Source organism: Vipera ursinii (assembly GCF_947247035.1).
Source record: "Vipera ursinii genome assembly, chromosome: Z".
Classification (NCBI taxonomy): Eukaryota; Metazoa; Chordata; class Lepidosauria; order Squamata; family Viperidae; genus Vipera; species Vipera ursinii.
This window is the reverse complement of record NC_139517.1, coordinates 14009183-14036456: the sequence shown is the minus strand read 5'-3', so window position 1 is coordinate 14036456 and position 27274 is coordinate 14009183. Positions and strand designations below refer to the sequence as shown.

Here is a 27274-nt window from a genome sequence, read left to right as displayed (position 1 = left end):
TAACAGCTTCTGGATGACTTCTCAAAGGTCATCTCCATGGCTACCTCTGCTAACATTTATTCAGCTGGGTAAATTGATCACCATTCGGGTTAAAGAAGACTTCTTTGTTGAGGAGACTGAAAACAGAATTGTCATAGACCAGGGGACTTCAAACTTGGCCCTTTTATGACTTGTGGACTTCAACTCCCAGAATTCCTCAGCCAGGCATGCTGGCTGAGGAATTCTGGGAGTTGAAGTCCACAAGTCATAAAAGGGCCCAGGTTTGAAGACTCCTGTCATAGAATCATACCAGTGGAAATGATCTAAGAAGTCGTCAAGTTCAACCTTTTGCACATTTTTATTTTATTTTAATCCCATGTATATCCCGCCCTTCTCCGAAGACTCAGGGCGGCTTACAATTTAAGCACAAACCAATGTGCTTAGCAATAGCCTTCATTCTATGTATATGCCTGCTTATTAGGGCTTTCGCCTCCCCCCCAAGCGGCATTATTACAAAGTCAGCTTATTGCCCCCAACAATCTGGGTCCTCATTTTACCTACCTCGGAAGGATGGAAGGCTACTCAGTCTCCATTTAAAAACCTCCAGTGAAGAGAAAGAAACCACTTCCACTGACTGATGGCTCTTCACTGCCAAGAAGGTCTTCCTCATACCAGTAACTAATCTAAAAGCGCCATGGTGGTGCAGTGGTTAGAATGCTGAGGATCCAAGACACCATCCCTAGGAATTTTAAAGGAAGGGTGAATGAGAAAACAATAGTACTTAAAGGACTATATTACCCTGTAATATGTGGGCTGAAAATTACAATTAATTTTTTGTACATCACTGATATCATCCATAGATTGTCTGGATTATTATGCCCCAAAATCCCAAATAACGTTGTTGACTGCAGTCCATCAAGTCATGGGATTAAGAGCAGTTCCACGTGCATCCATAGGCTTTGAATGTAGGCTAAATCTACTTTGAAAAGGATTTGGAAGATGTGATTCAGACTTCCTGTAATCCTAACTCCTCTTTATTGTTGATTAAAACTGTGTGCTTTTCCACACTTTGATGGCTGCTGTTTTAAAGAATCCACCTATTAAAAAAAATTAAAATCACTTCTAAAACACCTTTTGATTATTTGAAGTGTGGAGACCTTTTTTTCAAACCATGTTCTATTTTGATTAATGATGCAAGAATATTATGAACTACATATACAGAGAGATTGCTCAGGATTAATATGCTAAAGCTGTTCCTGATGATGTGGGATGCATACTTTAAGTCAGTTAATAGGATTAAATTATACATTTTTGTTATCTGAGGTGTCGCAACATAATGCTCATTTTCATCTGTTCTGTTGTTAATACTATAGAAATGTCTTACCATTATCTTCTCCTGTGAGATTCTTTTGACTTCCCAGACTCCTATACTGTAATCTCAAAATAATTACTATTCTCCCAATATATAACATACAAAGCGTATTAAGTGTGCTGTTCCTGATTTGACTTATGACAGCAAGATTTCAGCAGGAAAAAAATTTCTGTTCATTAACCTGAAAGAAGATGCACTTGATGGAATAAATTCAAGTTTCTGGAATTTGGAAACAGCACAATTTCTTTCTTCAAGAATGGACAGCCTAAGATGAGTTTGGAATTCTGCTCAAACAATAACTGTATATTACAGGTAGTCCTTGAGTTTACAACAGTTCTTTTAATGACCTGTTCGAAGTTACAATGGCACTGAAAATGGTGGCTTATGACCATTTTTCAAACTTATGACCATTGCAGCATCCCCATGGTCACATGATCAAAATCCAGAAGCTTGGCAATTGACTCATATTTATGACAGCTGCAGTGTCCAGTGGTCATGTCAGCAACTTTTGTCAGCAACTTCTGTCAAGCAAAGTCAATGGGTGAGCCAGGTTCACTTAACAACCGTATTACTAACCTTACAAAAACAGTGATTCACTTAACAACAGTGGCAAGAAAGATTGTAAAATGGGACAAATTTCATTTCACCATGTTGGCACAGTGGTTAGAATGCAGTATTGGAGGCTAATTCTGCCGACTGCCAGGAGTTCAATCCTGACTGGCTCAAGGTTGACTCAGCCTTCTATCCTTCCGAGGTCAGTAAAATGAGGAGCCAGATTGTTGGGGGCAATAGGCTGACTTTGTAAATTACTTTGAGCTGTAAAGCACTGTGAAGTGCTATATAAATCTAAGTGCTCTTGCTAGTGCTATTAACTGTCTCAATTAGCAACTGAAATTTTGGGCTCAATTGTAGTCGTAAGATGAGGACTGCCTGTATTAATTACTGAATTAATCCGGTTGTTGACTTCACACAACATAGTGAACCCCAAATAAACATGCCACATGTTAATTTAGCATATTCTATGAATTCAGGTATAGGGATCTCTAGAAACTTGAGAAATTTGTTTACTTTTATTATTTCCAACTCAACAGACTGTTGAAATGATGGTTTCACTCATTCATTTATAACCAAAATACAGAAAGAAAAACAAGAAAAAGGGGGGGAACCACCACATTTTTTGCTATTATTGAAAAGCCAACTAAAAGAATAATAAAGGAAATCATGCAAAAAGTGACTTTATTGGTCAGCAAAATAACCCTTTGAAAACAGTATTGGACAAGAATTTAATGAGAAATGGGAGGATTATGTTACTAAAGAATGGGTGAGATCCAGCTGGGGACACGGAAAAATAGAAATCCTGAAAAATTATTTCTCTTCTATGGGAAATGCTAATGAGTGGGTAACACTGCTTCAGTCTCTAAGCCACTCTTTTGGTCATGTGACAGAGAATAAAGCACACAATACAGTAGGCAGCCTACCCTGTGCTTCCCTGTTCAAATGTATATATATAGGCACATGGTAGGTAGTAGACACATGTAGACAGATAAATATGGTGTTGTGCAACTTAGTGTTGTGCATCAATTACACCCTTTCCTGCAATGCACTCTACCTGGGGCTATTCTTGAAGAGTATTTGTAAGTTACAGATGGGTACAGTGAGCAGTGCAAGCAGTTTTGGGTGCCTCTTGAGTTATGGGTGTTACACCTCTGCCGCAGGAGCTGCATTGGATGTCAATTAGCTTCCGGGTTCAATTAACATCTTGGTTATCACCTTTGAAGTCCTTTATGGCATGGGATCGGGTTACCTGAGGAACTGTCTCATCCCAATCACATTGTCCAGTCCCACCTGATCCTGCAGGGAGGGTATGTTGCAGATCCCATCAGTTAAAAGAATTTCAACCGGTGGGATTCAAAATGGCAGCCTTTTCTGCGGTTGTGCCTGCTCTTCGGAATATCAGCCCAGAAAAGAGGTGGAACGCCCCCCCTCTTCTGGCCTTCCAAAGGAGTGTTAAAGACCCTGCTCTGCCAATTGGTGTGGGGTGTGTGTGTCAAAGAGTGTGATTCAATCCTGAGGGTGGTTGCTGATATGAGGGTTATTCCTCTGCCTTTTTAATATTTTAATTTTAACGTTCTTAATTCTATTTTACCTCCATTTTTATTTGTTTTTATATCACTTTTTATGTTTTTATTATAGATAATCCAGAGTATGTGAGATGGATGGTGTAGAGATGTGAAAAATAAATATAATCCAAGGAAAAAGCAGAAGACAGAGGTAATGTAAATATGCACGCCCTAATTAATCCCTACAGAGAAAGTACACACAGTTAACATGTTATTTCATTTCAAAGAAGAAAATAAGAGACCTAGTTTCTGGTTAGAGGATTGGAAAGAATTCCCAAAGTCAGGCTCTTTGGGATGTCCCTATTTTATTTGTGTTTTTATATTTTTATTTGCTTGACAGTACATTCTTATATTTACACTTTCTCACAAAGTATTGTAAAGAAATTGTATAAAGGAAGGTTAGAACCTTGCTTGTTGGTCAGTAAAATAACAGAAACATTAATGGAATTGGTCAAATTTTGGGAAGGAGGGGAGTTCAAAAATGGGCCAGACCAGAGAAGATTGGGGCTGCAGAGAGAGAGAGAGAAAAAAATCACCTCTGTGATTTTATATTCTCGGAAAAGGAAATTGGAAAGTCATTCTTTTTCTGTGTTTTTGTTTTCTTTTTTTCTAAATGACTTTTTGCACATTTCTCTTTCTTTCTGATTGTTAGTTTGTTAGTTTTTATTTGCCTGTTCTGTAAAAAAAATAATTTATAACAATATTTATAAAATTATTAATAAAATTAATAAAAATTAATAAATTATAATAGAAGACAATCCCCTCTCAGAGAAAGAGTTTGGTAATGGCTTGGGATGCTGGTTACACTCCATTTAACATGCCGCCACCCCCACCCCAATAGCCCAGAATAGGAGGAATAACTCATATAAACCCAGAATAATCGAGCATATGAAGCAACCCCCTGCTTTCCAGTGGGAATAGGGGCACTACTAGTAAAGGAGTTGCAAAGAATTCCATAAGCCATGCTCTGCATGTTTTCTTTGCCTTATTTTTATATTATCCTTTATGATGTCACCTATATGCCTTTATATTTTAAACTATCCTATTTATCCTAAGTACATCCCATGGGCATTGCTGACATTGCTTCACATGTGAAGCTGAGTGTGTATATGAATTTTTCATACTGTAGTTCAGACAATGATATTTACCCAGCAGAAAAGTTAAATAGTTGGAGACATCATCACAGCAAAATGCAGATGTCTTTGAAAAAATAAATAAATAATAAAACCTTTATTGTCAAAGTACAACGTGTACATTGAGATTAGCTGAGGTGAATTTAACCCTTTTGAGAGACTTAAGCAAGACTTCTGTTTTTCTTTCTCTTTCTGTTAACTTTCCCACTTAATTTCTCTATCCAGTTATGTTCTCGCCTCTTTTCTTCCCTTCTAAGTGTAACTTTTTAAAGCTCATTTTTAGCTTAGTGCTACAACCTACAATACTGTAGTCAATAAGTACATATACTGATATAAGTAAAACCACCTCCTCTATTTCTACCAGACTAGAGGAAAAGAGGGGAAAACTTGTACCGTAGGTATGTGTTTATTTATTTATTTATTTTTATTTTTATTCCATTTATATCCCGCCCTTCTCCGAAGACTCAGGGCGGCTTACAAGCTTAGCAGTAGCCTTCATTCTATGTATATGCCTGCTTATTAGGGCTTTCACACACACACCCCAAGCGGCATTATTACAAAGTCAGCTTAATTGCCCCCAACAATCTGGGTCCTCATTTTACCTACCTCAGAAGGATGGAAGGCTGAGTAAGAGAAGTCTGGGTAAGAGAAGTCTGTGGGTGAGAAAATTGTTGATATACATGGATCAATTACTTATGTGAGTAGGCTAACTAATTTTACAGACAATTGATTTTATTTATCCAGTTGAGTATTACAACATTTTTATAGTGCCCTAATTTCTGATGACTCAGGTATGTAATGTCAAATATACTGACATTTTAAAAAGCCTATGTGTATAAAATAATATAGATAATATGTCTGTTTCAATTGGTTTTTAATTCAGTGAAATATGTGCCTATTTCTGGTTCTAGAGCAGGGGTGTCAAACTGAGGGTCCATGGCCAGATGCATCATAGCGAAACCGTGCCCACCCCATTGCTGACAATGGCAAAAAAGTCACGACACATCACGTAACATTGCAGGTTTGACACCCCTGTCCTAGAGTATGTCTTCTGACAGATATATATATTTACAGATAGATGTACATTTGAACAAATTACATACATGTAAGGGTGGGTGGGTATCTCTGTGTGTGTGTAATCTTCAAGTATGTTTTCAGCTAGAATTGGCAATTGAGGGGAAACTGAGCACTGCAATGAATTTTTGTCTATGTTTATTTGTATTTGCTTTTTCTCAATATACAGTTGTATTTCTTTTAGCAATGAATCTAATAAAGGTAGAATAACATAAGACTTAAGATATCCATCTAGTCTTTATTCTTTTCCCCTGCATATGTCTTTATAGATTTACCTAATAATTTATGGCATCTCATGCCTGTCTTCTAATATTTATTTCTAGCCTTTATTTTTATACATAACTCAAGGTGGCAAACACACCTAATTCTCCTTCCTCTTATTTTCCCCCACAACTACAGAAATAAAAGACAAATGTCACATTTCTGGAATGCCCTTGTTAGAAGTTAAAAAAAACCCTCTGATCTGCCTGTTAGGCAGATAAGGGAAATCTTTTATGTCAATACTCGTTTGATTCCCTCATTATAAATCCACACCTAGGAAGGAATCTATACAGCTGAAGGCAACCTTCCTTTCCTTTCTCCGGATATTACATCACCTCAGACTAACATCCTAATATATACATCCAGCATGCACTTCAGGAACAAAGCCCAGGGCAGGAGCATCTGGATCTGCACATGTAAACATCAAAGCCCACGTCATGATATATTCCTCTACTGGTAGGCCCCTAATGAGGTAGGCTACCTTTAACCACTGTCTTATGTTGAATGAATAAAATACTTTACTTCCAGCAGCTGCCATTTGTGTTTATTGATGACTTGGCTCAGAAAACCAGACCAAGAAAATTCTTCTGATAAAGGTGAATATTTGTAGGTCGGGCTTGAAATGAGGGGTCCATGCTGCCCTATGAGCTTGGTTGTTTTCTTGCAGAGGTTTCATTGCAAAACTAGGTAGCATAATCAATGCTAAAAGGGGTGGGATTTGCTCTCAATTTGTATTCTCACAGGGAAAGCCACTAGAATATAAATTGAGAGCAAACCCGACTCCTTACTAGCATTGATGTTATCTAGCTTGGGTAATGAATCGTCTGCAAGAGAGCAACCAAGCTCAGAGAGTAGCATGGATCCCCTCAATTCTCCTAACAGCCTCTCTGAAGATAGTTGGAGTAGAGTGAAGACTTCAAAAGGAATCTTGCAGTACAGTGTGATGGGACTGGGTATTTATTTATTTATTATTTTATTGGATTTGTATACCGCCCTATTATCATAGGACTCAGGGCGGTTTACAGGGTACTTAATCCATCCGGAGCACCATCGAACTGCAATTATTTAAGGAGCCGTGCAAACGTTCACCGATCTCGCCTAAGCATCCAGTGAAATAGCGACCCCACGTCCAGTCGCCACCCGGAAGTTAGAATTACTAGCTAGCCGGTCTTATTACGCATGCGGCATATTGTCCCCGCATTCTCACGCTTGTGGAAAAACGCATGCGCAAAACGAGCTACTTTGCACACCGCGGCGGACGCGGTGTAAATCTGGAATCACAAGACCCCTGAGACGCATGCGCTTTACTTTATTTACAACTTCTCTTGCGCTCAGGCGCGCACGACAGTCGAGCACGAGCATATTGTTTTCGCAGTGCCTCCGCATCTCTCCGTGCACGGTTCCGTTCCTTCCTGGAGCGCATGCGTCTTTCTGATCTACGAGCGCGGAATTGGCGTACGCAGCCCGCATGTGCTTAGAGAAAATTGGTTGGTGGAATTACGGAGATGTAGTTTGTTACTATGTATCTGTAAGTGACTCAGCCAGTTGAAAGGATTGAGTGAAACAAAACCGGGAAGTGTGTGTCTCTTCTAGCTCGTCAGCCATTTTCTTTGACTTTCTCCTATTGAGGCACGAGACGTAGTATTGCTCCTACGATAAACATGAGGCGTTCTGTATGTTTCAGCACATTGCATCAATTCGTTATATTTGGTCATAAATATTACTGAATACTGTAAATATGCATACATCTGGATTGTACAACTGCAATGAAAGCACTTTTTATTGTCATCTGGTAATAATCTGATAAGATAAACTCTAGTCACTAGAAAGATATCTAATTTGCTCAGACCAGATAAGTATAAAGAAATGCCGAGCTTGTATTTTGATGTGCTTTTAAAACAAGGTTTTTAGAAGCTGCCAGGGCAGAATTTGGAAACCTGACAACTAAGAAAATATCTGCAACAACTGGAAACGATATGGTGATCAGTCCACAGAAAATGGTTGTATCAAAAATGGATGAGCATTTGTAGCAAGCCCGTGATATCAAAATGATACGTGCATGATGAGAGGATCACAAAAATGCCACCATTATTTCTCTCTTGCATCCTGTCAGCTGTGAATTATGTATGTGGACACTGGCCTGATAACATGCGCATTATTTGTTTCCTTTGAAGATATCCAAGGATTATATCTGCAGGATGTGGTTTTATTCAATACAGTACAGCTTTCTGATCAACATACCATGTCATAAAATAACCACATACAAAAGCAATTTGTGATCCAAGATGCTGTGTGAAAACAGCTTATCTGGACTGTGGTGAAGTGGATTTTGAAGACTTCATTAAATATTTTGTACTGCATGCAATTCAAAGTAATAAATACAAAAACTTATCAGTATTAGAAGATTGGGAGCATATCCTAATCCAGTGATGTTAATTGGTTTGAGAACTACTAAAAGGGTTCAGGTCAAGTTAAACCATGATTTAACCATGGCTAAATATGCACATCATGGCAAGTCATTATACTTGGATCTCTTTGTTGTGGTCAGTAGCCATATATATTTTCCCAACATGGCAATCCTGTTAAATTTCAGCATGGCAGGTATGAATTCAGGGACTATATATCACTGGATTTCCTTAGAAGAAAGCAAACAAAAGTAAAATAAGTGAAAATCAGAATTGCAATTTTTTTCAAGTGTAAAGAAATATTTTATTTTAGGTTATTGTTCACTAGAAATAAATTATCTTTCAATGTAAAAAATGACAAATTTCCAGCAAACTTTGGCAATATATAAAGACCTGTTCAGAGCTCTAGCTTTAAGTTCTGTTATGCAGCTCTCACAGCTCTGGAGTAGCATATCTACTATTGCTTATTAATACTTAATACTCCATTTTCTACTCCATTTTTCTTGAATTCCTTTTTTTCTTCTGTTGAATTGTGTCCGAGTCTTGGAAACTGCCTAGATAAGTCCCTGCAATTTTCTTTTTTTCAGAATTGGCTTGCTAATGCCTTCTACTGAGGGCTGAAAGAGAAGGACTGGCCCAAGGTCATCCAGCTGGCTTTGTGCAAAAAAGGTGGCACTACAACTCCTGATTTCTAGCTTGATTCCTTAACCACTTCACCAAAGGGGCATGCAGTAGTATACAAAAAGAAAAAAAATCAGTTTAAAACATTGGATCTATCTTGCTTATTGTTTTTCACAATGATTTATATCCCATTTTTCTATCCAGGGAGCAGGTAAAAATAGTTAAAATAAAGTATTTAAAAATGCACTCAATTATGGCCCAACAGTTATCCATCAGTGGAAATTTATTTTCATTGGAGGTATAGGTAGTCTTCCACTGACAACAGTTTGTTTAGTGACTGTTCAATGTTACATAACTGCAAAAATTGACTTCTGACAGTTTTTCTCACTTAGCATCTCCATGGGCAAGTGATTTACATTCAGATGCTTGACAATTCACTCATTTATGATGGTTGCAGTATCCTGAAGACAAGGACTCTCATTTTGTTACCTGACAAGTCAATGAGGAAATCAGATTCAGTTAACCGTTACTAATTTAACAACTGCAGTGATTCACTTGAAGTGGCAAGAAAAGTTGTAAAATGGGGCAAAACTCACTTAAACATAAATTTTGTGCTCAATTTTGGTCGTAAATTGAGTACCTGTATTGGCTTGCCTAAAGCTATCTTTGGCTCATCAGTTAAGAGATACCTTTTCACCCAGGCATTTATAGGGTAACACTGCTAGAATCAAGATCACTTAACTTGTTTTTCCCCCAATAATTTTTAAATCAATTTGTCTATTATTTAAACATTGATAATGCTTTATTTTGTATACTGTCTAAATTACAAGAGAGGAAGGTACTATGCTTCCTGAATAGGTTGGTTAGAAGAAAAAATCCCGTGTTACAGCTTCTCAGAACGCAAGGTACATGTATACTTTACATTATAAGGTACTTGTCCTCTGCAATGGAGCTCTTTACTGGTCAATACAATAATTTAAACTTAACAGGCTAATATGGACTTCGTTAATCCTTGTCGCGCTTTTTCCAGTAAAGATTAAATCGATGTAAAGCCGAATAATATGGACGGCTGGCAGCAAAAATGTAACCAAATTAGAAGGTGAAAAGATCAAGTCTGGCGGCCATTTTGTAAAACGGGTCCATGTCACTCAGATAAGAAAAAAAAAAATAACGGCGAAGAGACAGACAACCGTTACTCGCGCGCGGCCGTCTTGGCATTGGCCAATCAACTTTAGTCTTTAAAAGAATGAGCCCTACGGTCACAGCGCTCGCCAGTCCGCCCAATCAGCAGGCACCACACGTGGGATCCCTTGTACGGTTCCCCGCACGTCGGGAGCGAGCACTACAGCCCCACCCAATCACTACCTGCCGCCTTCTCCACACCCCTCCTTTCCCCCTCCCGCTCAGAAACGCTGTGGCGCGGGGGGGGGGGAACGCACGCGCGCGCGCGCGCAGAAGGGGCCAATCAGCGTGCGCGCCGAGGAATCCTCGCGCCGCTGCCTCCTCGCTCTATCCCCCCTCCCACCTCACTCCCCCCGCCCGCGCGACGTTGCTGCTGCTCCCCACTCGCTCCCCCCTCCCTTCCCGACCCCCCCTCTCGCCGAGCCGAACCCCCTCCCCCGCTCGTTACCGCCGCCATGGACCCGAGCAACTGGAGCAGCTTCATCTTCCAGGTAACCCCCCCCCTTTTTTTCCCCTCCACCTTCCCCCTCCCTTCTCCGCAAAAAAAAAAGGGGGGGGGGAGCGCGAGCAGGGAAGGACAAGAGAGCGCAAGCTGCAGCTCTAGGCTCCCTACTCACACCCTCCCTGCCCCGCCCCTCCCCTCGGGAATCTCAGCGGGCGGGGGCCCTTGCGCGCGCGGGCCAGCAGGGCGCACTCGGCACGCGCTCCCCCCCTCCACCGTCCGCCTCGCGCTGCCCCAACGGTCACCTCCCTCCGCCCAGCGTTGCCTTGCGCTCCCTCTACCCCCTCGCTCTCTACGCTCGCTGTGCCCAGCCCCTCGCGCTTCTCTCTCCCCCCCCCCCCGCCAACGGTCACCTCCCTCTCGCGCTTGCTCTGCCCAGCCCCTCGCGCTGCTCCCCCACCTTTTTCCTCTGCCAGTTGCTACCTCGGTGCCTCCTCAGCCCCGCTCCGAGGGAGCTGTCTTTCCAAAATGCCCCCCAAGATAGGCGCGCCTTAGTCGCCTCGCCCTAGTTTTGCCACACGCGCGTAACCCTCCCTTTTCCCGCTCCCTCCACGCTCCCACCACCCTCTGCCAATATCATGCCCCTTCTCCGTGTTGGCTCCCTGCTTGTCAGGCCGGTATCCCAGGGGTTTCCGCCCCGCGTTAGTTTGAACTTGGCCACTCATGCTCAAAAGGTGCTTCCTTCTTCTTTTCCGGTCCCCAGTATTTGCTTGCCCTCAAGCGCATGCACTTACGGTAGGGGGTGGCTATGGACTACCTTCTGGGGCCAACAGGTGTAGTGTGAATTTTCCACCTGTTTCCTCTCATGTTTTTTGGTATGAACTCTCAAGGGTAGGTGGTCTGCCATAGGATAATGCAGAAAAATCCCCAAGTCTTCCATCTGACCTAGTAATAGAGAGCTATAGACATCACTGGGAAGAGGCATATTGACTCCATTTATTTAACTTTCCAACATTTGGGGTGAATTGGGGTGTGTGGTCAAACCCCACCCCCAGGTGTGTTGCCTTGGACTTGCCTTGACATGCTGTCCTTTCTTCACTCCGTTGAGTTGTCTTAATTTGTTCCCCTTTGGTAATTATTTAAGCCTGTTTTAGTCCATTCCCCAACAGTTTCAAACATACATGTAAATCCTGGATTCTGCCGTTTTGCCAATAAATAGTTAATATTATATAAATAGATGTAGATATGCCTAATAAGAGGCACGTCTCTTCCATTCCTTTACTCCCCAGTGTTTTGGGACAAAAATGTGCATATGGCTCAGAGGCCTCAAGTCAGTTGATTGTATTTGCTTCAAAGTCTTTTTTCCACCACCTTTAACTATTTGCCTTAATTTGCTACCACCTTTAATTCCTTGAACCTCAGTTTTCAGTGTTTATCAGCAAAGACTAGCCTTTTCCTGTTATATGCTCCCCCAAAAGAAATGCTGTATTTCTTTCCAGTACCTTTTCTTTCTGATCAGAAATTTCTCTGCAGAAGACAATCAAGGCCTTCTATTTTTCAGATAGACCACCACTCAGTTTTCAAACCACTTCTAAATAATTCTCCTTTAAACTGTTTTCTTAAGTTTCATACACTACACCTCAACTTCATCTGCAGCTTTCTCTTTATCTTCCCCCATCATAGCCTTTATTCTATACTTCAGAAATGTAAGGCACATACATATACAGTGACTGCCTATATCTATTGCTACCAGTTATCTTTTCTGGTCTCCTTACAGAACATTTTCATACAACTCTAGTATTCTAGATAGAATCTCAATTTATTTTGGCTGCAAACATAATCAACTATCTGTTTTGACACCATGCTGTTTCATGTGATTTGAATTTGAATGCTAATTGATGTACTTAATGTTATAAATTCTTTTTTTTCCTGCTATTTTTTTCATTTCCAACTCAATTTCGCAATGTATTCATAATTTGTTCATACTTGCATACAGTGCTTAAAATTACTTAGCTCAGATGAAGAAAAGTTTGAGCTTTCTCCCAATCCAAAAATTCAATATGGCTGACATTTTCAAAAATATTTTTATTAAAGAAGCCTTTTTATAAGGTAAAAACAACTCAAATTTAAAGAGAAATTTAAGGTAAAAGAAAAGTGATAAATAGCAAAGAAAAAATGAAGGAAAGAAAAGGGTATAAAAATGGTTTCTGATCTTTACAGCAGTTACGGTATATTTGTATTTATATTTTATCCTTTCTAAGGGTCATGTTGCCACCTGGTTTAAGGTATTTTATTTTTTATAATGAGCTCCTCTTCCAGTTTAAATCAGCTTTCCTGTGGAATCACTAAGTTATTTCTCTCTATTGGTTTTTGAATTTAACTCTTGCAGTTGCCTGTCATAAGAGTTATTTTTTTATTAAAATTCCCTGATCTTTATTTTGTTTTTTTAGCAGAGTCATACTCAGAATCCTCTACAGGTCGGGTCTGAAATCCAGTCAAGATTTTTTGCTGCTCAGGGCTGTAGTCAAAGTCCTTTCCAGGTGAGCTATTTAGGCAATAAAGGAAAATCAAGTGATTCTTTGGAAAACAATTGCTAGAAGCAACCGTCTCACTATTGCAGATTAGATTTTATGTATATCAGAAGTAATCGTACCCTTTGCAAGACTTTTATTGAAAGTTGTTGCTGTTGCTATAAATGAGTTTTATAATAATCTAGTCATTATTTAAAGTCACTTTCATTTTGATACTGTTGGCTCTGAAATAATGATTAGGCCAAGACTAATAAAACTGGTGAGAGTCAGTTTAGTGTAGTGGTTAAAACATCAGGCTAGAAACTAGGACCTCCTTAGGCACGAAGCCAGCTGAATAATCTTGGCCTAGTCATTTCTTGCAGCCCTAGGAAAAGAGGCAATGACAGACCACTTCTAAAAACCTTGCCAAAAAAACTGCAGAGACTAATTCAGACAGTCTTGAGTATTGGACAGGATTGAACAGAAAAAAAAGTTTGACCCATCATTTTGGATTTGTTCTGCTTTTTAAAGTAAAGATTAAAGTATTCAATGGGGCCTAACTCCCAGTATAACTGCACCCTAAGATTTCCTCATGATTATTTAAAAATAAAGCCAATCTGCATAAAAATGGTACTGTATTTCTGGAAAATGCAAAACGTTTGATGCTGACAGATGTCTGACAGATGAGTGTTGCTCAGCCCTAGGAAAAAAATGCTTCCGTGTACTTACTATCCAAACATGGTTTGAGATGATGTATCCCAAAACACAATACATCTGGAATAGCTTCGTCACGTAAGTCTTGCAGTCACTTGGAGCTTCATTTACCAAGCAGGCATAAACATAAACATCCATGCCTTTACTGCTTATAGTAGATAAATAGCATGAAACACAGGTTGCTATCTTTGACCTTGTAGCTGAGATGCCAGTTTTTTCAGGGATAAGTCAAAAGTCTACCCACTTTTTCTCTTCATTTTGTGGCTTGATTGCTTTGGATTTTTATTTGTATCCCACAAGAACAAGTAGCAATTTGCACCCATGTTTAGGACTATGGAAAGAGGGGGCTCCCTCCTCTCCCCCCCCCCCCCCCCGTTACAACTGTAATTTTGAAAGACTTAGAATTGCTTATCTTACCATTTTGCCATCTTTTGTCATGGACACAGAAGCAAGTGAGATTGGCATACTCTATGTCAATAAATTGTTTTGCTTTTTAAAGATTATATTTAAATATATTTTTTCTTTATAAAGCACTAAAACCTACTTGTTAATAATATAGCTAACATCATTTTCTGAAATTGTAGGTCAAAGATTATGTAGCGTTTTATGGTCATTTTTTTTCTAAGGCATGTTACCGTAATTATATCATTTTAGTGACAATATTTCTTTGCATGTTTCATGACTATATCTTGCTGAACGTATTGAGATTTATTTCCAAATAAAATTAACTCGTTCAAAGTTACAAAAAATGTCTGATCTGGACACCTACAGTGCATTCAGAAAGTATTCAGACCCCTTCACTTTTATCAATTTTGTTATGCTGCAGCCTGATTCTACAGTTTTTGAAGTTTATTTTTTTTCTCATTAATCTACACTCAGTATCCTATAATGATAAAGTAAAAACAGAATTTTAGAAATGTCTGTAAATTTATTAAAAAGGAAAAAACAGCAAAATCACATTGGTATAAGTATTTAGACCCTTTACTTTACTTTACTTTGTTGAAGTACTTTTGGCAGCAATGAGAGCCTTGAGTCTTTGGGGTTATGATGTGACAAGCTTTGCACATCTGGATTGGGGGGATTTTCTACCATTCTTCCTTGCAAATCCTCTCAAGCTCAGTCAGGTTGGATGGCGACCCTCGGTGTGCAGCCATTTTCAGGTCTCTCCAGAGATGGTCAATAGAGTTCAAGTCAGGCCTCTGACTGGGCCACTCATTCACAGAGTTGCCCCTAAGCCACTCCTGTGTTGTCTTGGTTGTGTGCTTAGGATTGTTGTTATGTTGGAAAGTGAACCTTTGGCCCAGTCTGAGGTCCTGAGTGCTGTGGAACAGGTTTTAATTGAGGATATTCCTGTACTTTGCACTATTCAGCCTTCCCTCAACCATGACTAAACTCCCAGTCCCTGCTGCTGAAAAACACCCCCACAGCATGATGCTGCCACCACCATGCTTCACTGTTGGGGTGATATTGGGCAGGTGAGGAGCGATGCCTGCTTGTCTCCAGACATAACATTTAGAATTGAGGCCAAACAGTTCATTCTTTGTTCCATCAGATCAGAGAATCTTGTTCCTCATAGTCAGAGAGTACTTCAGTTGCTTTTTTGCAAATTTGGGCTTCCATGTGTTTTGCACTGAGGAGAGGCTTCTATCTAACCACTCTGCCATAAAACCCAGATCGGTGGAGGGCTGCAGTGATGGTTGTCCTTCTGGAACTCTGTCCCACCTCCACACAGGATCTCTGGAACTCAGAATGACCTTTGGGTTCTTGGTCACCTCTCTTACTAAGGTCGGTCTCCCCTGATTGCTCAGTTTGAGCGGGTGACCAGCTCTTGGAAGAGATCTGGTTGTGCCAAACTTTTCCCATTTATTTATTGATTGATTGATTGATTGATTGATTGATTGATTGATGGGATTTATATCCCGCCCTATCTCCCGAAGGACTCAGGGCGGCTAACAACAAAACATATAATAAGTACAGAAATCAAGATAAAAATAAAATTAAAATCATCTGTGCAATAAATTAAAATTAAAAACTAAAAATAAATTAAAAATTCTAAATATAATTAATTAAAATGCCTGTCAGTCCAGGTCAGCCTGGTGGAAAAGGAGTGTTTTGAGGCCGCGGCGAAAGGATTGGAGATTTTGGGCCATCCGAAGCTCAGGGGGGAGCTGGTTCCACAGGGCTGGCGCTCCCACAGAGAAGGCCCTCCCCCTGGGGGTCGCCAGCCGACATTGCCTAGCTGACGGTACCCTGAGGAGGCCTTCTCTGTGTGAGCGTACTGGACGATGGGAATTTGTTCCCGGCAGCAGATGGTCCTGAGAATTATGGAGGCCACTGTGCTTGTAGGAACTTTCAGTGCAGCAGAAATTTTATTATAGAGGTTCCCTGATCTGTGCCTTGCAATAATCCTGTCTGAGCTCTACAGGCAATTCCTTTGACCTCATGGCTTTTGCTCTGCTACAGCATGCATTGTCAGCTGTGTGTGTGCCTTTCCAAATCATGTCCAATCAATTTAATTTACCACAGGCGGACTCCAATCAAGGTGTAGAAACATGTCAGCAACAATTAAGAGAAATGGGGGGCACCTGAGCTAGGTTTCAAGTGTTGTTGCAAAGGGTCTGAATACTTATGCCAATCTGATATTTCAGGGTGTTTTTTTTTCTTTTTAATAATTTACAGACGTTTCTAAAATTCCGTATCCACTTTCTCATTATGGGATACTGAGTGTAGATTAATGAGAAAAAATGAATTTCAACAATTATAGAATCAAAAGTGAAGGGAGTTTGAAAACTTTCTGAATGCCTTGTATATTGATTATTATATCACAAGATTATTATATCACAAACAAGAATATATATATAAATCTAATAAGCGGCATTTTTCTCTACTTTTTCACAAGTTTATATGTTCAATCCTACATATGTCTTAGAAAAGTTAAACTATATGATAGTTCCTGTTCCATGCTTTCTGTTGAGTGGTTAGAGCAATCACTATAATACTGAGAATCTGTCTTTGAGATAGGTATGGCAGTATCACTGTTCACTTATACCTTGGATTGTCTGGACTATACTTCTGCCCTTCATTTTAATCAGCAGTACAGATAATATGCAGAACATAATATTTATACCTTGTGGTGTGAAGATGCACTTCTTTTGTAAGTATGAAAGGCAAAATAAAATGCCTAAATATGACAACAGTATCTACATGTTTTTGTTAGAATTGATTGATTTTTGAAACCTAGGAATCGTTCATATATATATATATATATATGTTTATGTTTAATTTTAGCAGTGCTGTAATCTCAGAACTCCATGCTCTGGGCAACTAGAGAGAAATTAGATAAACTTATTGAAATATGCATGATTGAGGATAATCATGCATTTTAAAATGCAACTAAATTTTTCCTAGATGGGTTCTATAAATCTACCTTGTAATAGCTGATCATCTGATGCTTCTGAGGAAGAGGGTAGGCCTTCCCTTACTGATTTTGCCTATAAATTTTCTGAAATTGTGAAAGCAAGCATGTTTGAGCAACAGGGTGGTCATTTTTATGGAAGCGGTTTCAAGGTTGATTTAATTTAAAAAATAGTTTTTGAAACTGACTCAGAAACTTATTTAACAGCACAGACTTGAGAGAGTATAATTAGTTTTATACTAAGAAAACTGTAATATGTGCTGCAAGAGAGATCACTGTTCAGTATCATTTAAAAATAAATATTTTAAGTTAAATTTTATTACTGTAATTCTTCAGGATAAATTAGAAGCAGGTCTGTCTTAAAAAAATGAAAATATGCTCCCTATCACTGTGAATGAACATTTCTGCAGTGCTGAGAACATCAAGGTAAAATTAAAGTGATTCCTCCAGGAAGCTAAACTAGTGGTAGGCATTGTTTAAAAAGAAAAATAATTATAAACTGCTACAGTTTTTTTCACATTTTAGGATGCCTGTATTTTCACTTCACAGTACAGTACAGTACATAGAAATTCCCAACCATTGGCAAAAGTATAATTGGAAAGTTCAACCTAGTCAAAAGCATTCATTTCTAGAGAGTACTACTACATGGACTTAATCTCTAATACATAGTACTGAAGGAAAACCATAAGAAAAATGAGATTGTTCTGCCTTGCAGGTATTAAAACATAAAAGCATCATTTGGGCATTTGCACATCTATATACCCTTAAGTCTAGATGACAGTTGTTTGTGCACACATTAAAACTGATCACCTCTGTTTAGTGTAGAGAAAGACATTCTCTGGAAAACAAATGGGATAGAACTCAACATATCACAATATCTTTCTGCTGAACTGTGGAATTACTCCCTCCACTGCACTGTCATAGACAAAAGCCAGCTACTTTTCTTCTACTCTTATTCCACGGATATTTCACAGGTGCTGATTTTGTTCCTTATATTTGTAAACAATCAATTTTAAATACACACACTGTGTCACTTATCTGTTATGCAACAAGGAAACTATTTTAGTCTCAGTAGTGGGACATTGTAATACATTCTGGGAGCAGAAAAGGGAAATTCTCCACATGATGGAACTCTCAAATATTGGTATATTAAAAACTAATTTGCTTTTATTTTGCTTAGTAGCACATGCTGCATATTGATTAATCCAGCTCTTTTTGCTAGGAAAAACTATGCTTGCTTTTGAAGTGAGAATTTACTTAGCTTTGTATTTAAGTTGCTAGATTACTGTAGGGTTTCAGACTTCATTGTTCATCACTATGTTACTCAATTATACAATCTCTCTTTTTTCAGACTGCCACCACAACTGCTCCTCCCCAACAGACAACTACCCCTGCGGAGTCCCTCCAAGTGGACCTCCTGCCTGTTTTGGCTGCAGCACAAGAAACAGCAGCTGCAGCTGCTGTGGTTGCTGCTGCCACTGCTTCTGCACCAGCTGCTTCCACAGTAGATACAGCTGCCTTGAAACAGCAGCAGCCTTCTGCCTCCGAAGGTGGGAGTGGGCAGGTAGTGCCATCCACTCAGACCACGCAAGCCCCTACCCCACAGGCAGCTCCTGCCAACCCACAGGCAGCTGAGGCCCAGAAGAAACCGAAGAGTAAAGGGCCCTACATCTGCTCCTTGTGTGCTAAAGAATTCAAGAATGGCTACAACCTGCGGCGTCATGAAGCTATACACACAGGAGCAAAAGCTTCTCGCGCTGGACCCACAACCATGAAGATGCCCACTATGGTTCCCCTCAGCTTGCTTAGCGTTTCTGCCATCGGTGGTACAGCCCCAGCAACACCTGCCCCTGCTGAGGGTACTGGAAACACAGCAGGGTCAGGTGCAGGCCTAGTGACCACTACAGCATCAGGCAAACGTATCCGGAAGAACCATGCTTGTGAGATGTGTGGGAAAGCCTTCCGGGATGTCTACCATCTCAATCGGCATAAGTTGTCACATTCAGATGAGAAGCCCTACCAATGTCCTGTCTGCCAGCAACGGTTCAAACGGAAGGACCGCATGAGCTATCATGTCCGTTCACATGATGGTGCTGTGCACAAGCCGTACATCTGCAGCCACTGTGGGAAGAGTTTCTCTCGGTATGAGGGAGTTGAGGGTTCAGGGAGGATTTATTTATTTATTTATTTTATTTTATTTAATTTGTATACCGCCCTTCTCCCGATGCAGTTCATATGGGAATTTTTAAAGTGTTTGCACGAGAAATGTGAGAAAAATAGTTCCCCTTTTTGGTAAAGACAAATACACATACCACATGCCAAACTGACTTACGAAGGCATAATAATATAGGAGTGCAAGTTCCCAAATCATCTAGGCAGGTCTGTGGGCCAGACCAGGCCCCCCTCCTTTATTAACTTCCCCATATATCTTTACATAACATTCTAAGAGACACTGGTAGACACTTAGTTCTATGGGTCTCCATAATAGTCAACTCCTTAGGAAATCTTTGCTTTCTTTTCATCATTAACCTTAGCAACAATTTCCTTATTCTATATAAATAGCAGCTGAGAGAAAAATAGTGAACAAATGTGAGAACATATTTCTCCTTGGTGTGGCTACAGGTGACAATGTGCAACCTTAACTTGGAAAGCTTCCCAATTCTTGCCATAGTTCCGTTGGATTCTGACATAAAAGAATCTCTCAGGCAGTTTTCTGATTATTATGTGCACAAGACACCGAAAGTGAATTGAAATGCCTTGGCAGGCTTAAGAATTAGGTTTGGAACCTCAGAAAACAAAAGATCTATTGAATTTAAAAAGAAATGGGGAAAAAACATTTTAATCTCATTCCAATGCATACTCATTTTGATATTACCTGTGAAATTACCTCGTCAGCTTGATACAGTTTGAAACAATTCTTCAAAGACATTCTAAAAAAACCTTGCTCTTTAGGTAGTAAATGACTTAGAATTTCTCCAAATAAAGAAGTCTATACTAAGAATGTTATGGGAAGTGGGGGGAAACAAAATTTATCATTGCCAGCATACTACATTTGGGGAGATCTTTGTTTTTAACTCTGAATTGCATGTTAACATGGAATACCTTACATTTTCCTCAAAATGACAGTCTGAAAAGATTCCAGGCTGTCTGATTTTTACATATTAGAAAATATTCTTGGATCAAGCAGCAAACCATGTGGTCAGTTTGTGGGAAAAGGAAATGCCACATTTTCAGAAATAAAACCTTGCAAGTGTATCAAGTAATGACATTATGGTACTGTATTGGCAACAAGCTTATAAATATTTGTCAGTGTGCTGTGGTTAAAAGTTTTAAATACTTTGGCACTCCGGGATATTTCAACAAACACCTGCCCAGAAGAAATAGAACTATAAAATAGCAAGAGTCTGGAATACCTTGGACTAAAATACTGAAACTGCTTAATTTAGGGCATAGATTGTAAGAAAAATAAATTATTTAAAACTAGCATGAGCAGAAGTGAGAAATCTCAAACGGTATTTAGACCTAGAGTCTGCACAATTTCTTCAGTTCAAAATTAGAACTGAAAAGCGGGGAAGACTCAGGATTCAAAACAAGACACAAGAGGGAAAGGGAAATTGGGATTTTGAACAGGTCTAAGATTTTGCCTCTAAAGTGTTTGGTTGTTAAAATCACTCCAAAATATACCAAAGAAGTCGGTTTTGATCCTGCGTACTCTGGAGGCCACCAGACAGATGCTGATGAGATGCATATGGCTTATGAACTACACTTTTTTACATCCTTGCCCTAAAGGCAAGTTCCAAACAATAAGAATGTGTGTTCCACTTTAGAAATGCAAATAAGCTTACCAGGTTGGTGATTTTCAGACATTCCCACAAACGTTGAATTAAAAAAAAATACACAGGAAAAATAGTTCCGGCTGATAAGTCTTAGCAAATAAAATTAAAAGTTATGTTGCTTTCACTTGCCTACTAACAGGGATATTAAATTTTTCTGGCTGTTTTGGAAAAAAAGACTGAATAAAAGTTGCACCTTGTATGTGGAAGGCAAGGGAAAAATGGATAATAGCAATCAAAAAGGTTGCTGGTACTCAAGAAACTTCCTTGGTTTCTATTTGCTGCCCTCACTCCCCCTCCCCCCACTATGGAAGCCATGTGCTTGCTTTTTAAATATATGATATTTTTAATGTTTACAGTATATTCATGTTCTGCAAATGCCAAGCATTTGTAATTTTGCATCCCAAATAAATTGCCAGGTTGATCAATTATTACATTTTACTTAAGGAAAGCTCCTTTTAAAAAGAACCAATAGTTATAAACCAGTTTGTTTTATAAAAGGAATTGATTCTTTTGGATTCAAAAATACAAGATATCTTCAATATTTTTAAACACTTTATAATAATTAAAAACTTCTATTAAAAAAGTCTGATACCTTTGATACTTGCTGGGTTAGAAAGATTTGTTAAAGGTAGTCCTCTAGCAACCACAATTGGGACTGGCAATTAAGTCATTAAGGGATGGAGTCACTAAATGAAACTGCAACTGTGCTTATGATCTTATTTCAGTTTTTCTTTGCTTTACAAACCTGTGAAGGCTATAAATGTTTGAGCTGGTTAAGTTACTTTTTCATTACTGTGATAATTGCAAATGGTCGCTAAATAAGACAGTCATTGAATTCAAAATACAAGTATAGTCTGAAGCAAAAGAAATTGCATAAAACAGGATGTACCACTGTCTGCAATAAATCCCTCCTGCCTACTTTTATTTAATATTTATAGCAGACACTACTTGAATCTATTTACAAATTGTTCCCATTATTATGAATGCTAGAAGCAAAATCTTACAGAAATTAGTTCCAATTGAACCAGGTGTAGTTAAACAGTCTCATTTTTAATAGTAAATGTTCTGACACGTGAAAACCATAATGTCACATCCAGGATTCTGATTTCCAGACTTGCTCGATATGGGCCTTCCATAAGTCCAACAGATTAATTTCTTATGAATTGCTCAGCATATAATTATCTAAATTCTCATTAGTTAATTCTTTAAAGTGTCAAACATGTATTTTCCACCACTAGTGGTATGTATTGTACATAATGAGAATTTCCAGAGTGGAACTAAAATTCTGAAGGCTGTTCCTATTATAAGTTTAAGTTTTATTAAATTTTTATACCGCCCTTCTCCCGAAGGACTCAGCAGCATTGTGCTGCTTTTGCAGCAGTTAAGTACATGATTCTTCCAAGTTTTTTAAAAATATATAAAATCCTACTACAAAATAAATTTACCACTGTTATTCCAGTCTTCCCCCAAATATTCCTCAACACAAGGTTTTTTTGGTGGATAAGTAGGATCACCCCAACCCCTTTTAGAGATTGAATAAGAAAACCACTTTTCATCTTACTTTTTTTTCCTTTCCTCCCACAGGCCAGACCATTTGAACAGCCATGTTCGACAAGTCCACTCAACAGAGAGACCCTTCAAATGTGAGGTATTTTTTCTCCATTGATAACTGTGTTCTATTTATTTATGCTCAAGTGTTCTGGGGAATCTTCCTGATGCAACAGGGAGCAAAGATGATCTCCACCTTAACACCTTATGTGCACTTTAGTCTTTAGTTGTTAAATGCATTGAGCAATGGACCAATGGATATAACATTCATTCATAGGATTCCTTTGCTCCTATTTTTGCAGACTTGTGAAGCAGCTTTTGCCACTAAGGATCGCCTACGTGCTCACACAGTCCGTCATGAGGAAAAGGTCCCATGTCACGTGTGTGGAAAGATGCTGAGTGCTGCCTATATCACAGACCACATGAAAGTACACAGCCAAGGGCCGAATCATGTCTGTGAACTGTGCAACAAAGGTAAGAGAATAGGGCTCAGATGCGTAACATTTGAACTTAACTGTAAATATAAATATTACTCTTTTTTGAAATGTGCTAAGAGGCCCTGTATGTAAATGTGTACAGGTTTTCTTAGGTTTCATTCAGTTTCACTGGAATTTAATCCCAGGTAAATTAGTTTTTCAAGCTTTACACTTACACTCTTTTCTTCAGGAATATCTCAATCATAAATCTCTTTGTTCTGGACTAACCTGTTTGAAGATAAATTTAAGTTCAACTTTGTTTCTGGGTACTATTCCCAGCCTCAGCCCCCACCCCAATTTAATCTCTGTTCTGGATATTACTTTCCCTTTTTTTCAAGGGGGTATCTTCAAGTCAGTTTCAACTTCTGGCAACTGTCTGAGTGAGTCATTTCAGTTAGTGGGTTGCCATTGCCTTCTTCCTAGAGCTGAGGGAGAATGACCGGCTTAAGTCAGCTCATTGGCTTCATAACCTAATGCAGTACAAGAATTAGTTTCCTAGTTTCTAGCCTATTTGAATATTACTAAATTTCCATAAATGTTTTTAAAAGCTGCATAAAAGCTCCCCACCAACCAAGTTTTAACTTGGGCATTAATTTAATTATTTTTTAATGTTTGTATTGGTGTTTATATTTATGCCCTGTGAACCGCCCTGAGTCCCTTTGGGAGAAGGGCGGTATAAAAATCTCAATAAATTAAATTAAATTAAATTAATTTCCATCAACTAGAATACAGCTAAATAGCTTTATATAAATGACTCAGGCCTTATGGAAAGGATATTAAAAACCTTTAAACATGGAACCAAATTTGTTGCCCATGAGCAGTTCTGCAAAAATGCAGATGTGGCCTGTTAAGATTATCCATAATACACCTTGGAAATTGTGAACTAAACTTTCTTAATACACAAGCGTTAATCAGGCTGCCAATTTATATTTGTTTACAATAAGCAAACTGCTGGGCAATACAAATGGTTCCCAGTATTTCTTTCTCCCATTTATGTATCAAAGCATTTCCTTAGTTTCATTTTGTAGGACACTGAAGAGATTTATAGTATGCAGTGTAAGTGAAAGATTATGCTTCTTATTTCTGTGGATATAGTCCAATGAATTGATAGACGTGGATAAGAAATAATTTTAAGAATGGTTGAAAGGCATCTGCAGTGGATGTGTCTGTTTCCGCTCTATCCATCTGATAGATCAGTATCCCAAATGATCTTGACAATGCAATAGCCTTAATACATTAAAATTATTGGACAATGTGCAAATTAAAAATTGTGGAATTTTTAAAAGTTTTAACAGTGCTTTTATTATATCTCCTGGATTACATTTTTGACTGATGTGTGTTATCCATATATTTATAATTATATGTTCATATATCTGGAATCTTGGAAACATAAAATAGCAGTTAATTATTAATTTTTATTCAATTTTAGCTCTGAAGTTTGTAGTGAATTAAATAATAGAAATACAACATTATAAATCTCTTGTAGGGGGATTCTACTAACATTCTCTTACCAAAATGTCTCTGTTGAAGGTTTGATGATTTTATGTTAAGAGGTTTAGGTTATTTGTACTATATTGATTTCCTTAGTAGCAAGATGCAGCTGCCCTTAGGGTGGGATGTGCTGTTTGTGCAGTAATAACCTGCTTGGTGGCAAGAAACAGCTGTCTTTGGGATGAGAAGCTGTCTCTGAAATTAGGGAAGCTTGTTGCAATAGATCCTTCACTAAGTTTCAAGACACAGCCACCTCTAAGATGAAGCACAACCAAGCATTGCAGGACACCGGGTTAACGCTTTCACTAGGCCGGACACTGACCTGGCTGGTTTTTGTCCTTCTCCCCCTCCCGTAGGGTTCACCACAGCGGCCTACCTCAGGGTCCACGCGGTCAAGGACCATGGACTAGCCGCCCCGCGGCTGGAGCGTTTCCTTTGCAAGCTGTGTGGCGTGCACTGCAAGACCCCAGCTCAGCTCAACGGGCATCTGCAGACGCACGCAGGAGAAGGGGCCGCGGCCACTGAGGGCCAACCGCTGCGGTGAAACACTGGCCGGGCCACCAGGCAAGAGCCACTTCCTTCTGTCCTGGGAAGGGGGAGGGGAGGCCCATTTTCCCCCTAAGGTTGTTTAGGCATCCTTATATGTTGAGTGAGAAAAGGGAGAATCCCAGCTCCTTGGGGGCAGCTGCATCCTAACTTAGCATCTCTTTGCCAGTTTAAAGTGCTGCGTATAGCAGTATCTGACTAGTGTGATTTGACTGATCTTCCTGCAGGTTCATCTTCAGGATTTGAGCTCTAGTTTTTAAAAAGCCACACATGGTCCATTGAGTGTTGTATTTATCTGAATATTTTTCTACGGGATTTGTGTTGTTGTTTTTTTAATGTTAAAACCAGGAGGGTTGGGGATATCAACAAATACCTTTATGTTATCAGCAGATACAAACCCATTGGTAAGTGTTTGAGCTTCTTTTTGCCTTTACAGACCGTTGCTTGCACTGCATCCTGGACAGATCCATTTTATTTTATATTGTACTCTACAGTTTCCTAATCCAGGCACTTAAGCGATAAACCAAGTTTCCATATTGTCTTCAGGCTTAACAGTTAGTGCCAGCCTATTTAATTAGCATACCGCAGACTTAAAATACTTAATCTGTTCAGCTTTTTAGAGAGAAATTCTACCAGTCTGTGGCTAAATAGGGTATTTTGGAGAAGGGACAGCTGCATCTCTCCTTTACCTCATCAAACCGGATGATTAAACCCGAACTAGTTTAAGGTAGTAATAAGAGGATGTAGGAAGCAAGTTGAAAGCTTGGGCCAATAACAGTAAGAGTTTGGGTATGAACACTCTGACTTTTCTATTTCTCTTCCTCCACAGGTACGGGTGAGGTCTGCCCCCTCGCTGCAGCCGTCTCGGCTCCACCTCCAGCTGCCGTCACGGTGCTGCCCATGGAGGGAGCTTCGGTTGTGAGCCAAGCCCTCCCCACACAGCCCTGGTGATTTCTGGGAGTGGGGAGACAGAAGCCAACCCTCCCAGACCCGTCCCTCTCCCTCACTGGCAGCTGGAGCCTTCCAAGCCCAGATGGATACTCATTGGCCATATATGGGTTTCTAATGTAATGGCAGTTTCATTCATTCTTTTCCCCCTGCCTGTGCTCATAAAATAGTGGAGCTGGGAAAGCATCTGCTCAGCCAATGAAGCAACTCTTATTCAGAGGGCCACGAAAGGACTTTGTGCGTTTTGAGAGCACCCTCATTTTATCGACTCTCTTACTCTGTTACTCTTTAACTTGTGGCTCTCGGAACAGTCCTGGAAATGCTTTCATTTCTGTTGTCCATGGTCTAAGCCAAATAACGATAGTCTTTTTATCAAAGTAGATCTTGCTTATTCCAGCAGTGCCCCCTGTGGCCCCCCCAAGGGAACTACACAAAAAGAGTGAAACAACGAGACCGAACGACTTAGTAAGCTCAGCTCACAGACCAAGGGGGACTGAAGACTGGCATAGTTGTGAGACGTAGTGTAAGCAACATTGCAGGAGAAGGGAGTACTGAGTTAGAAATAATGGGGTTGGTTGAGGGATTGACAAAACTTGGGGAGCCTACAGAGAAGTTAGAAGGGGGTGCAGGTTGGGATTATCACGGCATCTTGGGTGCCTTGTGCTCATGGCTGGGGTTGTGGGGGCTGCAGTGAGATGAGATGGAGAAGGGCTGTACTTCTTTCTCCGTGGCTTCAGTGTGGAGTGTTCTCCATTTCCGTGCTGAGAATCTGCTCTGAATTCCCCTCCTTGCCCAGCGCCTCATTCTTCCATGGTGTCTTTTAATGCTCCATTTCCTCAGCTTCTCTCGTGATTCGTGTTCCAAGCGCATCAGCCCTTCGCACCAAGCATTGATGCCCCACCTGCTGAACACCCCCCCTTGTTGCATGCGACCCCCACAGTTCGGGGTTAGAGTCTCTCGCTTTTTTGTATTATATATATATTAAAAAAAAATCCCCTGACATTTAAAATAACCCTCCTTTGTGGGTTTTTTTTGTTGTTAACACAAATGTAATGAAGCTGTGTCCACCTATATCCACTCTCCCTGTTCCTTCTCTCGTAAGCCCTTCCCGCTCTCCATCCTTTCCTCTTCTGTGAGCCCTTTCTGGATCTGTGTCTCAGCAGCAAAAGATTTTAGTAAAACAATTGAAGGGAAAAATCCA

At 39.7% G+C, this 27274-nt stretch overlaps 1 protein-coding gene across 7 annotated transcripts; it reads left to right on the top strand.

Moving 5' to 3' along the window:
• Positions 1 to 9131: 9131 nt before the first annotated feature.
• MAZ (MYC associated zinc finger protein) lies at positions 9132 to 27274 on the top strand. Of its 7 annotated transcripts, none has more exons than XM_083376524.1 (7): positions 9132 to 10638; positions 13043 to 13129; positions 18580 to 19370; positions 22649 to 22712; positions 22915 to 23086; positions 24936 to 25143; positions 25955 to 27274. In XM_083376524.1, exons 1-6 carry the CDS (start codon positions 10603 to 10605, stop codon positions 25121 to 25123), a joined length of 1338 nt encoding a protein of 445 aa, XP_083232650.1. In that variant the 5' UTR covers positions 9132 to 10602; the 3' UTR covers positions 25124 to 25143; positions 25955 to 27274. The 7 variants fall into 7 exon arrangements, with proteins under 7 accessions (XP_083232650.1, XP_083232649.1, XP_083232647.1 ...); XM_083376523.1 differs by having other exon boundaries at positions 13040 to 13129; XM_083376521.1 differs by lacking the exon at positions 9132 to 10638 and adding an exon at positions 11258 to 11480.

Bases quoted from the DNA above. Each gene is read 5' to 3' on its own strand.
- MAZ (XM_083376520.1), top strand. From the start codon at position 11,313: ATGCTCAAAAGGTGCTTCCTTCTTCTTTTCCGGTCCCCAGTATTTGCT. The intron at 13,130-18,579 runs GTGAGCTATTTA...CTCTTTTTTCAG, and splicing joins GTAGTCAAAGTCCTTTCCAG to ACTGCCACCACAACTGCTCC. The intron at 19,371-22,648 runs GTATGAGGGAGT...TTCCTCCCACAG, and splicing joins TGTGGGAAGAGTTTCTCTCG to GCCAGACCATTTGAACAGCC.